At 47.7% G+C, this 15,413-nt stretch overlaps 1 protein-coding gene across 5 annotated transcripts in view; it reads right to left on the reverse strand.

The window, feature by feature from the left end:
- The window catches only part of LOC140905759 (stonustoxin subunit alpha-like), a 47,277-nt gene that overhangs the window by 13,367 nt on the left and 18,497 nt on the right, over positions 1–15,413 (reverse strand). For 2 of the 5 annotated variants that reach the window (XM_078851267.1, XM_078851264.1), the window contains exons 2-4: positions 14,453–14,539; positions 8,433–8,798; positions 2,315–2,446 (exon numbers count right to left, since the gene is read on the reverse strand). In XM_078851267.1, the coding sequence (XP_078707393.1) occupies positions 2,315–2,411 (97 nt within the window). In that variant the 5' untranslated portion in view covers positions 2,412–2,446; positions 8,433–8,798; positions 14,453–14,539. Of the gene's footprint in view, positions 1–2,314; positions 2,447–8,432; positions 8,799–14,452; positions 14,540–14,621; positions 14,874–15,413 lie in introns of those variants that run through there. The other 3 variants (XM_078851268.1, XM_078851265.1, XM_078851266.1) reach the window with 3 other exon arrangements.

A 15,413-nucleotide genomic window follows, 5' to 3' on the forward strand; every position in this document is an offset into this window, starting at 1 on the left:
TCAGCAACAGCATGATGAAGCAATTCCCATAGACTGGCATAGGAAGAAATTCCTATAAAAATAGACTCTAAAAAGTGAGAATTTTGGGGTCTGATTCTGAAAACCAACTTCCAGGAGCATCAGATGAGCATCTGACAAGGCCCTGCTCCCTCCTCATGTCCAGGCCACCTGGCCAGTGACTTGGCATGAGCAACTCTAAGGCTGGTAACTATGATAACAACCTTGCAGAACCTGTGGGTGTGGGTGTGGGTGTGTGTTTGTATGAATGAATGTGAGAATAAATATGAGATTGGATGGAATGTTATAGCTATAACTAACTGCTTACTATGATTCTTTCTGTATTCACAATAAATGTGGTATTTTGCCTTTTTCCCTTTAATAAGATCCTGCTGGTTTTTATTTTATTGGTACAACATGGATAGTTCTCTGAAAACATCCACTTAATGTGCAGCGGCAGTCAAAAAAGCTAACAGAATGCTGGGAAGAATTAAGAAAGGGATAGATAATAAGCCACAAAATATCCTATTGCCTCTATATAAATCTATGGTTCGCCCACACCTTGAATACTGCGTGCAGATGTGGTCACCCTATCTCAAAAAGATATATTGGAATTGGAAAAGGTTCAGAAAAGGGCAACAAAAATGATTAGGGGTATAGAATGGCTTCTGTATGAGAGAGATTAATAAGACTGGGACTTTTCAGCTTGGAAAAGAGGCAACTAAGGGGGAATATGACAGAGGTCTAAAAAATCATGAGTGGTATAGATAAAGTAAATAAAGAAGTGTTATTTACTCCTTCTCATAATACAAGAACAAGGGGTCATCAAATGAAATTAATAGGTAGCAGGTTTAAAACAAACACAAGAAAGTATTTTTTCACGCAGCGCATTGTCAACCTCTGGAACTCCTTGCCAGAGGGTGTTGTGAAGGCCAATCCTATGATGGGGTTCAAAAGGGAGCTAGATAGATTCATGGAAGATAGGTCCATCAGTGACTATTAGCCAGGATGTGCAGAAAATGGTGTCCCTAGCCTCTGTTTGCCAGAAGTTGCGATTGGGTGACAGAGGATGGATCACTTGATGATAACCTGTCTGTTCATTCCCTTTGGGGGACCTGCCATTGGCCACTGTCAGAGGACAGGATACTGGGCTTGATGGACCTTTGGTCTGACCCAGTAGGGCCGGTCTTATGTTCTTGATACCATCATTGTAGGTTTTAAAGAACAGGTTAGACGAATACCTCTCAGAGATGGCCCTGGTGCACTTATTCCTGCCTCAATGCAGGTAGCTGGACTAGGTGTCCCCTTAAGGGCCCTTCCAGCCCTAAATTTCTATGATTCAGTGATGTCTGGTGGGGTGAGTTCCTCATGCTAATTATGTTGCTTTAAAATGTATTTCCTTTATCGAGTTTAAACTAGTTGTATTTTAATTTTGAGTGTCCCCTTGTTATCTTTCTATGAGAGAGTAAATAGGTACTTCCTATTTACCTTCTCTAGCCCTTTCCTATTTACCTTCTCTAGCCCATTCATTCTTCTGTATCCCTGTTTCACCTCCAGCTTATTCTTGTCTCTATATGAAATATTTTGTTTTGTCTTTTCCTGTGAAATTCTCCCCAGGTTTCTAGTCATTTTTATCATCATTGTCCAAACTGCCTCGATTTCTGTGATACCCTCTTTGTGATGGGACGGCCAGCACGGAGCACACATTCCAGGGGAGCGTGGCCCGTTGATTTATATAATGCCATTGGAATAGGTCTGGTGGCATTTTCCATGCTGTTCCTCGGGCACCCGAGCACCCTGTTCACGGCTTGGCCTGCCACTGGACACAGAGTGGGTGTTTTCACTGAGCTGTCCACAGCGATGCCAGGCCTTTTCCGGGAGCGGGGGACAGTTCATATGGGTCACAGTGATGCGTGTGAATAGCTGAAGTGTTTCCTTCTAATGGGTCCCCTCATGCCCCGAAGATCTGTGTGTAGAGAGGACCCTTCTCACCAGGACCTCACCTGTCCCATGTGGAAATGGGGGGATGAGCCAGCTCGGGGGCACTGTCCCCCTTTCCTAGGCCGACTGCCATGCGGGTGGGGCTGCAGAGATATCGCAGTGGCAGGGGAGTGGATGGAAAGTTTCTCCTTTCTCCTAGTGCAGCCAGTGCTGTAAGGAGGGTCAGCAGGACAGTACCCGGGCAGGTTTGGATGCCCTTTGTTTTTTCCCCAACTCAAATCCCAAACCCAAATGTTCCTAAAAGAAACAGGTGCCAAATGCTTCTTTTTCCTGAAACGCTAAGTTGGGCCCCGGGCTCCCCCCGGGTGACAATTACCTGGGATGAGGGAGTCACTGCGGCAGTCGTACAGCATCCCCAGCTGGAAAGGGCGGCCCAGAGCCGGCATCGCAATGGTGTCATCTGATCCGGCCATTGTTCCACACCCAGATGCTCTCTCCTCTGTCTGACCTGCAAGAAAGAACTGGGGTTACACTTAAGTTTCTGGGGAGCAGATTTAGAATCGAGTCACTGGCTTCAGTCTTCAGAGCTTTTTCTGAACATTGCCCTGGAAAGGAAATTTCTGAGAGTGAGCCGGTATCATCTCAGTAACACTTGCACAGGTGCAACATATTTGGGCCTCAGCACCTGCTTCTGGATGTTGGGGTCAACTCATGAATATGCAATTTGTAATAAGACGTTAACATGAAATGTTGGGTTAGAAATTGAATAGTAAAACTGAACCAAAGGCCTTGAGTTTTCAACCTGGCCGAAGTAACCTCTCTCTGAACTTTCTCCTAGCCAGAAAACCGAGTCCTGTGCCTACAAAACCGTGCCTTGAGTCTGTCTGTTATTCGGTCTTTTGGAAAAGACAGAGCTGTGAAAGAAAGACGGATCTTCTAGTCTCCACAGGGGACAGGAGAGGAAGAAAGTCACTCACAGATTTACCTCTCCCTTTTCTCGCCTCAGATTATGAATTCTCAGTTTTACATTTCAAAAGAATTGTTCCTTTTAGCAAGAATGGGAAATAATTATAATTTGATGCAATTTATGTCCTGATAGGGGGCTAAGCTGCAGCCCAGGAAGCCATAAATTCCTGCTGCCCAATGGCTAAGACAACACTGGCAACAGCTCTTACTGAACACAAGCCAGAGCTTCCCTCTAAATAAAACCATACACCTTGCAGGCAGTGATGAGCTGCCAAAATCTTAACAACGGGTTCCCTCCTCACCCCACGAGGGGGTTGTTGCCCACCCCCGCCTCCCGGGACTCCTGCCCCGTCCAACCCCCCCACACGTTCCTTGACGCCCCGCCCCCCAGGACCCCTGCCCCATCCATCCCCCTCCCTCGTTCCCTGACTGCCCCTAGAACCGGGCAGGAGGGTCTTGTGGGCCACCGTAGTGGGTGCCCACCCCGCCCCTAAGAGCCAGAGGCACCTGCCGGGGGGTGAGGTGGGGAGTCCCGGCGGTGCTTACCTGGGGCAGCTCCCAGGAAGCATCCAGCAGGTCCCTCTGGCTCCTAGGGGTGGGGGAGCATAGCTGGGGGGGAGCAGGGGGAGCGGCCGCTCCCCCCACTGATCACATCAAAAGTGGTGCCTTAGGCACCGACTCCCTGGGTGCTCCAGGGCTGGAGCACCCACGGGGAGAATTTGGTGGGTGCAGAGCACCCACCAGGAGCTCCCCACCCCACGCCCGGCCCCAGCTCACCTCCGTTCCGCCTCCTCCCCCGAACCCACCGCCCCGCTCTGCTTCTTCGCACCCCAGCCCTGGCTTCCCGTGAATCAGCTCTTCGGCGGGAAGCTGGGGAGGGCTGAGAAGCAGGCGGTGGCTTCCCGCTCAGGCCGAGGGTGGCGGAGGTGAGCTGGGGCGGGGAGCGGTTCCCCTGCACCCCCCCCACCCCGGGTTACCTGCTGCGGTGTGGGTGGCCCTCCTTGCACCCCCCTGGCTTCCCACGCGAACGGCTGATTCCCGGGTAGCCTGGGGGAGGGGGGGCGGACAAGCAGAGCAGGGCGGCGTGTTCAGGGGCGGAGGCAGAGCGGAGGTGAGCTGGGGTTGGGGGGGGGGGGCGGGGAGCTGCCGGTGGGTGCTCTGCACCCACCAAATTTTCCCTGTGGATGCTCCAGGGCTGGAGCACCCATGGAGTCGGCGCCTAAGGTGCCACTCTTGGCCGGTTAAATTTAGAAGCCCTGTTAGAACTGGTTCTCCCCCGCGGAACAACCGGTTCTAAAAGGGCTTCTAAATTTAACAACTGGTTCTAGTGAACCGGTGTGAACTGGCTCCAACTCACCACTGCTTGCAGGCCTTGCACCGTGGAATAGAGCAGGAACATCTGCCAATAGATATAGCATAAGGAAATCTCCCTCTCCGAGACCATTCCCAGAGGAGAGTTAAAGGGAACGGCTCCATTTCATGTCTCTTACCTACACTTACAGAACCGCAAGCCACCCACCAACTGTCTTCCTGTTACACGTTTACCCCAGAATCCATCACACCAGCCTCCTCTTGATATGTGCCCTACAGAGGGTTGTTTTAAAGTTTAATCTCAGCGAATGTATGAACTCAGGCCTTGTCCTCCAGGTTATCTGATTTTTCCTGTATGATATTTTTATCTTCCTCTGTAGCAATGAGGCATTCCAAATTGTATCATCCACACATTTCATTAGCAAACTCCTTCTTTTTGGGCCAGGGTCATTAATGAGAGTTCTAAATAAACATTTTCCCAGTATTCAGAGTAACAGCCGTGTTAGTCTGTATTCGCAAAAAGAAAAGGAGTACTTGTGGCACCTTAGAGACTAACCAATTTATTTGAGCATGAGCTTTCGTGAGCTACAGCTCACTTCATCGGATGCATACCGTGGAAACTGCAGCAGACTTTATATACACACAGAGAATATGAAACAATACCTCCTCCCACCCCACTGTCCTGCTGGTAATAGCTTATTCCCAGTACTGATCCTTGAGGAACTCTGCTAGTAACCTGCCTCCAGCCCAACAGTTCCCCTTTCAGCACAACCTGCTGTTGACTCCACTTTAGCCAGATGATATTTTTCCCCTCAACAAACCCATAGGCAAGCTCTGGGCTCTGAAGGGAGGCCAGAAGTTCCATGGGGAGAGAACTATAATGATTTCCTATGTAATTAACCACTTGGACCAAATTCCTGAGTTCTGTAATGCCAGGCTCTAGTACTGGTGGAATCCTTTCGAGGCAAAAAGAAGTCTAACTTAACTTCCATGGGAATATTGCCAAATATTCTGTTCCAAATAACTGAAAGACAAACTGTGAATAAGGCCAAGGAACCAGAAAACTTACTGCTGTAAGTATCTTAGAAATCTAAAATCCTTTCCATGCTAGCAAACAAGAACAGGTTCTTAGAACTGAGAGATATCGGTTTTGCAGTAGCACCTAAAATGCTGTTAGAATCCTAGAATATCCGGGTTGGAAGGGCCCTCAGGAGGTCATCTAGTCCAACCCCCTGCTCAAAGCAGGACCAACGCCCAACTAAATCATCCCAGGCAGGGCTTTGTCAAGCCTGACCTTACAAACCTCTAAGGAAGGAGATTCCACCCCCTCCCTAGGGAACCCATTCCAGTGCGTCACTTCTGTAACTAGCACTGTATTTCTGCACCAATACTGTTGTATGCTTATGCTTTAAGGCTGATTTAACCATTCCTCAAGCCTACTAGTTAAAGTTAGTTGTTATCCAAATGCTTATAATTTCACCTTTTTATGTGCTATCTGCTTTAAACTGCGCCTTGTGTTATTTTACCTGCAGGGGACAGAAGGGTGTTAGAGCATTACTAGACTTCTGCCTTTCATTCTGCCTTTCAAATGAACTCAGGTTTAAACTGCATTAAAGGCCTACTTTCTGTACCTCCATTTCCCTCACACCTTCTTTGCCACTGCTCTTGCCTGTGTGTGTGTGTGAGTGAACGAGTGACAGGTAATCTCCATTTCACCTTCCTGTTCACAACCTGCTGCTCATGCTGTGAGTGACGAGAGAGACAAGAATAACCTCTCATAATTTTCACATCACTTCAACATTAGATTACCTGTGTATGTGTTCCAGTCTTGAAACGCCTCTTTCTAGATTTATCCTGATTACCCCTGTTCCACACTAGCAGAACTAACTCCAAAGAGACAGAGTGAAATTTTACCAATCAAATGCTGTTTGCCTTCTATTTCAAGAGGAACCTCAGGCTCTGACTGAAATTTATTTGTCTAACCCAAGCTCTGAGAGCGAGTTGCATCTCTAATGTGTATTAAACATTAGCATTGAGTTTATGGTGGTCACAATTTGAAAATGTGTTATCTTGAGTCTCGCAATCAGTTTTGAAAGCATTCCAAATGAGTTACCACTTGGCCTTAAAGCTTGGTTGGTTTAATGGAGCCAAGATTGGTTTGCCTTCCTGTTTTATGGACTTCCTCTGCTCAGTTTAAAGATTTTAGTATAACTCAACTATATATATAACTGTATTCGCAAAATGAAAAGGAGGACTTGTGGCACCTTAGAGACTAACCAATTTATTTGAGCATAAACTTTCGTGAGCTACAGCTCACTTCATCGGATGCATTTCTGTGTTGTTCTGTCAGTGTAGTCCCCATTTCCCTATTGTTTGTCCGTATAATCTCTGTCTGGTTTTGGGATTGTTCCTGTCTGCTGTATAATTAATTTTGCTGGGTGTAAACTAATTAAGGTGGTGGGATCTAATTGGTTACATAATCATGTTACAATATGTTAGGATTGGTTAGTTACATTTCAGTAAAATGATTGGTTAAGGTATAGCTAAGCGGAACTCAAGTTTTACTGTATAGTCTGCAGTCAGTCAGGAAGTGAGGGGGCGGAAATGGGAACAGGGAATGGGGGTGGGGAAATTGGAATCATGTTTGGCTAAAGCGGGAAATGGGAACAGGGACACAGGTAAGGCTCTGTGTTGCCAGAGCTGGGAAGGGGGACACTGAGGAAGGAAACTGGAATCATGCTTGCTGGAAGTTCACCCTAATAAACATCGAATTGTTTGCACCTTTGGACTTCGGGGATTGCTGCTCTCTGTTCATACGAGAAGGACCAGGGAAGTGAGTGGGTGAAGGAATAAGCCTCCTAACGGGCGCCCCCAATTGGGGTGCCCCAGAAAAATGGGTGTCCCTACCTGCTCTGCCCTACCCCCTCCATCACCGCCCATTGCTGCAGCCAGGGAGCAGGGTCAGGATGGGGGGAATCGCAAGCCCCTGCACCCTGACCGAGGTCCCTGTTGGGAGTGCCGGGCAGGCGGAGCGGGGTAAGCTCCCACGCCCTCACCCAGCTCCCTAACAGAAGCAGCGGGCAGGCAGAATGGGACAAGCCCCCATGCCCTGACCCCATTCCCTGGCTGGAGGGCCAGGCAGGCGGACAGAGCTGGGAAAGCCCCCGACCATGCTGTGCAGCTGGAGCGCCAGGTGGGCAGGCAGAGTGGGGCAAGCTGGGGCCGGAGCAGAGCTGGGGCTGGGGCTGGATGCTAAGCGGGTGGGCTGTGGCCCACCCGTGGCTACGTTCCTGCTTTGTGTGTTTTGGGGTGCTGGGTATAGGGGGTGTGGTGGGGGGGGCTGGTAGTGGGGGAGGTCGATGTGTGTCAGGTCACTGGGCGGGGGGCTCTGTGTGGGGCGCTGTGCAGTTGTGGTAGTGGGGCTCTGCAGGGGAGCTGGGCAGTGGGGGAGCTGTGGGGGAGCTGTGGGGGGCACTGGGCACAGGGGTCTGTGGGTGGAAGGTGCTGGGCAGGGGGTGGTGTGCAGGGTGCTGGGCAGTTGTGGTGGGGAATCTGTGAGGGATCTCTGTGATGGGTTCCCCGGGGTGCAATCTGGAACTGGGGTGTCGCTACGTCCTCTGTCCCACCAGTCTGGGCTCCCTCGCGCTGTGTGATGCTGTGACAAGCTACAACCCTCTGGCAGGTCCTGCACTTATAGGACATTCACAGGCAGGGACACACCCCACTGAGTTACATGAATGCTTTGGCCAGCCACTCATGAACCAACAATAGAGAGACTCCAGCCAATTCCCCCCAGGTCCCCAGCCTTGCATCCCAGAGCTGTACCATCTTGCCCTGGGCAGAAGCCTGAGCAGTGTAAGTTTATTACCCAATCTGCCACTCTGAGCAGATTTCCCAAGCACTCAACCAAAACACACTGGTTTAGGTAAAGTATAAACCAGATTTATTACCTACAGAAAGATTGTAAGTGATTATAAGTAATAAGCATCCAGATCATTGGTTACCTAAGCCCTGGTCTACACTAGGAATTTAGGTCGAATTTAGCAGCATTAAATTGATGTAAACCCGCACCCGTCCACATGATGAAGCCCTTTTTTTTGACATAAAGGGCTCTTAAAATCTATTTCCTTCAATCAGGGTTAGGGTTAGGGATTTCCTTCAAATTTGCAATCTGAGTTCTATAAACAAGACAGGATTTGAATCGAGCAGTTTCTCACCTTGATAAATGGAACAAACAGGTTACAGATCTTCAGTACACAGGTTGGAATCCTCCTTTCTAGCCTGGGATCCCCGTCCAAAGCCTTTATCCACCAGACGTCCTTCCAGGTGTTGAGCTGTGGGGGAGTGAGGCTAAGTCACAATGTCACTTCTCCTCTTTTATAGCTTCTTCCAGCTTGCTGGATATGTCTATGCTGGTGACGTGGCTCAAGCAGTCGCCATTGGCTACATGCTCCCTCTGAGAAGTCTTCACTGTACACCAATTCTGTGCCAGTCCTTGTGGGTGTGGATTCCCTTTAATGAGCCATGAGCGTGTCTGACTTCCTTCTTGTTGCACCTGAAAGGCTGGTTGTAGGTGTGTCTAACTGCACAACACATTTCAGTAACATACACACACAGCGAAACTTCATAACTTCCCGTACAATGATAGCACATACCGTCCAACGGGATACTAATGTTCAACATATCAAGACGTTTAGCATGATACCTCACAAGGCATGCTTTGCACAAAACAGATCCTAATTAGATGACAGTGGGGAATATGCGGGTTCCACGGTGCTGCTTTCAGGCAGAGACTGCCACAGTCTCTGGGTGGAGGGGTGCTGGGCATAGCAGGGCTGGGGGGCACTGGGCAGGGTTCTCAGTGGGGGTGGTGCCGTGCCCTGGGCCTGTGGGCGGGGGGTGCTGGGCAGGGGTGGTGCTGTGCGGAGCCCTGTGCAGTTGTGGTGGGGGGATCTGTGGGGGTCTCTGGGTGGAGGGCTGCTGGGCATGGGAGCAGGGGTGCTGGATGGGGGTGTGGGGAAGGTGGCACAGGCCCACCCCTGGGGGGAAAGAGTGCGCTGTCAGTGCAGGGCCGGACGTGCCAGTATGCACCTGGCGGCTGCCAGTCTGTAAACGCTGCCCTTGCACTGGGCTGGGCATCGTGTGCCGGCGATGCCCTTCCGCCGTGTACAGTGGTTACACCGGACAGTCTCTACGCAAAAGACTAAATGGACACAAATCTGACATCAGGAATCATAACATTCAAAAACCAGTGGGAGAACACTTCCATCTCTTTGGTCACTCGATTACAGACCTAAAAGTGACAATTCTTCAATAAAAAAACTTCAAAAACGGACTCCAGCGAGAGACTGCTGAATTGGAATTAATTTGCAAACTGGATACAATTAACTTAGGCTTGAATAAAGACTGGGAGTGGATGGGTCATTACACAAAGTAAAACTATTCCCCCCTCCCCCCACACTGTTCCTCACACATTCTTGTCAACTGTTGGAAATGGCCCACCTTGATTATCACTACAAAAGGTTTCCTTCCCCCCCACTCTCCTGCTGGTAATAGCTCATCTTAAGTGATCACTCTTGTTACAGTGTGTATGCAAAAAGAAAAGGAGGACTTGTGGCACCTTAGAGACTAACCAATTTATTTGAGCATAAGCTTTTGTGAGCTACAGCTCACTTCATTGGATGCTGTATTTTCCACTGAATGCATCCAATGAAGTGAGCTGTAGCTCATGAAAGCTTATGCTCAAATAAATTGCTTAGTCTCTAAGGTGCCACAAGTCCTCCTTTTCTTTTTCCCAAATTATATGTGCTCCCAATCCCATTGCAGCTCAGGTGGTAACCAATCAACACAAAGCACCACTCAATTCCAGATAATCCCTCAAGATGCAGTAACACAATACAAAGAACCGAATAATTATGTGGCCTGCAGTTACAACAAAGTTGTATCAGGTACTAGAATACTCCCACGCAACTATTTGTCCCAGACAGTCAATCACTGATCTGAGTTTATGTGATGGGGTCTTTATCCTATCAAGGTGGTGGTGGGAGGGGGAGGGGGACTTGTAGCCTATAGGTGTAGGTATTTGCTAGGTAAGGTCTAGGGATAAGTTAAGGCACTAATGCAATGAGCCTACCAGCCTCAAGGGCTGGAAGACAATAGTTTAGCTAAGCTAATCAAGGCATAGGGCCCCAAAAGCCTTAGCATAAGCAACTAACCAGTAAGTGACCCTATATCATAAGTTATCATAAGGTAGCAATGGCCCAAGATAGCCCAAGACAGAATGCTGTAATCGCCAAGTCTGACTAAACTGCTGCCAGGTTACCACAAGATGCCAGCTGAAATCAGCGTTATATATTTTAGGTTAGGAACACCAGCAGATGTCCAACCACAAGAATGTCACAGTAACTAATTGACATAAATAAGCTTGAGGTAAAAGGCCTAATAAGCTATGGGAGAAGGGCATCCCGACATCAGTAGGGTGCGGAAATACAGCTAAGGAAAAGGGGCTGCAACCCCTACAGACTATGCACTAAGCATAGCGAGCATCAGCATAACCCTTTACAAAAGTTGTCTCCTGGCCTGCATGCCTTGGGAGGTGCCAACCACTGGTGGTGATGACGATGGTGAGGATACTGACTAACACTCTCTCTGCCTCCTTTGCTGGGCGGGAGGGTTTGAATTTTTATTGATTGTTCCAGTAAAACTATTGCAGAGTCCAAAGGTTTTTCTGAAGTGTGCACATCAGGGTTCCGAAATCAATAGTAATGCCAACAGCTCTGGACCTGGTTGTGGGACTAGACCCAGTCAAAGCACAGAGTGTTAAATGAGAATTCTTTAGTAATTAATATAATTAAAACACAATCAGTAGATCAGGCACCCAAACGGGGACCCCAAGGCATGCAAGGGGAGATCCCCTTCCTGTGGCCAAAAGCCCAGGATGGATTCAGCTCCCCTTAGAAAAATCGGAGATAAAAACAATTTGGACTTCTCAGTTGGAGACCAGATACAGTGATAACCCTGCAGCTTTTTGGAATATGAGAATTCCTCTTTTGCTTTGCTTTTGTTCCTCTTTTTTGTTTCTCGCCTGTTTACTATATTCCTTCTGATTTGATCTTGCTGGACCAACTCTGTGATTAATTCTTGTGGGGCAATAGTAATCTATTATTGACGGGTTGTTTTGCTATTTGTAATTCCACAAGAAGGAAATTAGCCTTGGTTAAGATATACACGCGTTAAAGGGAGATTTGTGATTTGAATTATGACTTATAGGTATTAATTGTAGTAACGGTACCCTCTTTAGGTCCAGTTTGGAGAGGGAAAGACTGCCGTTCCCCTCCTCTGCAGGGGGGACCAAAAGTCAATTCTTTTGGAGACTATAAGGAATTGTATGAAGCACATAAAACCAGGTAATAGGTAAGGGGTTACCAGCCCGGCAGGTAGTTTGACAGGATCTATTTCACAGGAACCCTGGTTGATTTGCATGAATTACATCACCCTTCTCTAATCCATCACATAGTGTGCCAAAGTCTAAAAGGCAATGAGTTGCTAGCTGTCAAGACAAGGAACAGACGTCTTTCCTAGGAAAGATCATAAAGATTCACTAAATAAAGAACTAGAGACGGGTGATGTAATTCATGCAAATCAACCTGGGTTCATGGGAAACAGATCCTGTCAAACTAATTTGATATCTTTTTTTTTGAGATTACAAGTTTGGTTGATAAAGGTAATAGCACTGATGCAATATACTTAGACTTCTGTGAAGTGTTTTACTTGGTACCGTACACCAGCTTGATTAAAAAACTAGACTGATATAAAATGAACATGACACACTAAATAGATTAAAAAATGGCTAATTGATAAATTTCACAATGAAAGTGTAAGTGGGGAATTGTCATCAAGCAGGCCTCTTACAGTGGGATCCCGCACAGGTCGTTCTTGGCCCTACATTATTTAACTTCTTTATTAATGCCCCAGAAGAAAACCTGGAAGAGAAATGGATCTGGCCAAGTTCCCAGCAGACCATGCCAGGGTGAGTTTGAATATGGCTCTAGCGTTTTTTGTGTTCAAGTATATTAAGGGGCATGAAGCAGGTTTCATACAAATAGAACAAAGCTGAGCTATTTTTGATCATCCTAACCCATGGGCCTTGATGTTAAATGTAGAAGTGGTAAAGAAAAAGGCCACCCAGGAACGGAGAGACCAGATGCATTCCTTAACTGAGACACATCTGGCCCTCACCCATGAAAGATGGGACTTAGAGAGAAAATTGGAAAAAAGTAAGCTGGAGATGAGGCTTCTGGTGTGGAGCAGCCAAAGCTACACCCCAACTCACCTAGCTCTAAGGACAAGTCCAAGTTCAGCTGAAGCAGTGTGTTGTGCGTCCTGGGGCTCAAGTCCATGGTAACACAAAGTAATGGTCAAATGAATAATTATCAAAGGTCCAAAAGAAGGAACCTCAGTTTATCAGAAGATAATGGGAGTTTAGTTACCCATTGGTCCTAGAGGCCTTGTAACTATGTAGTTTATAACCCATAATAGGAGATATCCTGGAACCTACTAGGCCAGTGATCACTCCTGGGTCATCTTTGGTGAGGTCTCATCTGAAGTACTGTGTCCAGTTTTGGACCCCCACACTACAAGAAGGATGTGGAAAAATTGGAAAACGTCCAGCGGAGGACAACAAAAATTATTAGGGGACTGGAACACATGAGTTATGAGGAGAGGCTGAGGGAACTGGGATTGTTTAGTTTGCGGAAGAGAAGAATGAGGGGGGATTTGATAGCTGCTTTCAACTACCTGAAAGGAGGTTCCAAAGAGGATGGATCTAGACTCTTCTCAGTGGTAGCAGATGACAGATGTGGGGACCTGCATGAAAGACCCCCTAAGCTTATTCTTACCAGCTTAGGTTAAAAACTTCCCCAAGGTACAAACTTTGCTTTGTCCTTGAACCGTATGCTGCCACCACCAAGCATCTTAAACAAAGACCAGGGAAAGAGCCCACTTGGAGACGCCTTCCCCCAAAATATCCCCCCAAGCCTTACACCCCCTTTCCTGGGGAAGGCTTGATAAGAATCCTCACCAATTTGTACAGGTGAACACAGACCCAAACCCTTGGATCTTAAGAACAATGAAAAAGCAATCAGGTTCTTAAAAGAAGAATGTTAATTAAAGAAAAGGTAAAAGAATCACCTCTGTAAAATCAGGATGGTAAATACCTTACAGGGTAATCTGATTCCAAACATAGAGAATCCCTCTTGGCAACACCTTAAGTTACCAAAAGACACACGGACAGGAATATCCATTCCTGGTCTGTGTTCACCTGTACCAATTGGTGAGGATTCTTATCAAGCCTTCCCCAGGAAAGGGGGTGTAGGGTTTGGGGGGATATTTTGGGGCAAAGACATCTCCAAGTGGGCTATTTCCCTGGTCTTTGTTTAAGATGCTTGGTGGTGGCAACATACGGTTCAAGGACAAAGCAAAGTTTGTACCTTGGGGAAGTTTTTAACCTAAGCTGGTAAGAATAAGCTTAGGGGGTCTTTCATGCAGGTCCCCACATCTGTACCCTAGAGTTCAGAGTGGGGAAGGAACCTTGACAGAAGTCTTGGTTGAGGGTCTAGATGATCTCTCATCCATTCCAGTGCATATGCTAATCATCCAGCTCTGTGGAGACCATTTGCTCCCTTTCTACATCAACCGGGCAGCTATTACCACAGATAAATGGGCCCTAGAAGTAATTCAATTGAGCTACACCTTCGCTTTCCTGTCTATACCCTCTATCCACTCCACGTCCCCATCCCTCTTCAGGGACCCCCTCACAAACACTTGTTATGCCAAGAGGTAGTTCATCTCCTCCAATTGGGGGCAGTGGAATCTGTCTCTGTACAACATGGGGGAAGGGTTTTTACTCCCACTATTTTTTAACACAAAAGAAAAGCAGGGGGTGTCAACCAACAACTAAACAAGTTTGCGAGGAAGCAAAGATTCAGGATGGTCACTTTAACAATAATAGCGGTGCTGGAGGAGGAAGACTGGTTTCAGCCCTCGACCCGCAAGATGTTTATTTTCACTTTATGATACATCCTGCCCACAGGTGGTTTCTGAAATTTACTTTGGTCACAGATCACTATCAGTACAAGGTACCACCTTTTGGCCTGTCAGCAGCACCCCATGTTCTCTCCAGGATCCTCACCGGTCAATGGCACACCTGAGAAAGCAAGGCATCATAATTTTTCCTTACCTGGACACCTGTCTCCTGAAGGCGCACACCCAGTCTGAAGCTGTGCGCTCCGTGCAAATGGCGAAACACAGTTTCCAAAACCTCGGCCTACAAATAAACACAAAGAAATCAACAATAGAACTGACTCAACAATTGGGAATCATCGGCGCATACCACAGCTCCAACTCACCCAGTCCTTAAACCAAACTATTCTCTTATCAGAGTTTTTCGTTTCCCTTCAGTCGCTTATACGGATAGCAGGTATGTAACTGCTGACACCTTCTGCTGTGTGGTGTCAGCAGCAACAAGGCCAAGCACAATATTTAGGAGTCACTCTTAACATTGCAGAACAGAACCTGCTCGACCCCCTAACCCACTAATTTGGGAAAACTCTGGATGCCTTTAGGAGAGAATACTTCCCCACTCGCAGCCGCTGCACCTGTGTATAACAAAAGAAAAATTTTATTACAAGGGAGGGGGAACCAGCATTAATATGAATTCAAGAGCATGAAAACATAATTAAAGACCGCCTGAGAGTGCGTCAGGCAGTATCCGTTGACTCAGATTCCCACCTTGCAGTGTGACAGTCTAACAGATAAATGTCCCGATAGTCATTACGGTAGAACAAAGGAACACTCAATGTAATACAAAGCTACAGATTAAAATGATAAAAAATACTTTCTGCATACTACTCATAATTAATCTGTGGATCTCACTGTCCCAAGTTCAGGCACGCTGACGGGGGGCGGAGGGTCAAAGGGGCCAATTGCCCAGGGGCCCACGTGATTTAAAAGGGCCCGGGGTCCCCCAGCCACCGCCGCTGGCAGCACAGCAGGCTTAGGCAGGCTTCCTGCCCTCCCTCGCTCTGCACTGCTCCCAGAAGCGGCAGACCCTGTCCCTGCGGCCCCGGGGGAGGGGGGAAGAGGTCTCCACATGCTTCCCCCACCCCCAGCACTGACTCCACAGCTCCCATTGGCCAGGA

Source organism: Lepidochelys kempii, chromosome 2 (genome assembly GCF_965140285.1).
Source record: "Lepidochelys kempii isolate rLepKem1 chromosome 2, rLepKem1.hap1, whole genome shotgun sequence".
NCBI lineage: Eukaryota > Metazoa > Chordata > Testudines > Cheloniidae > Lepidochelys > Lepidochelys kempii.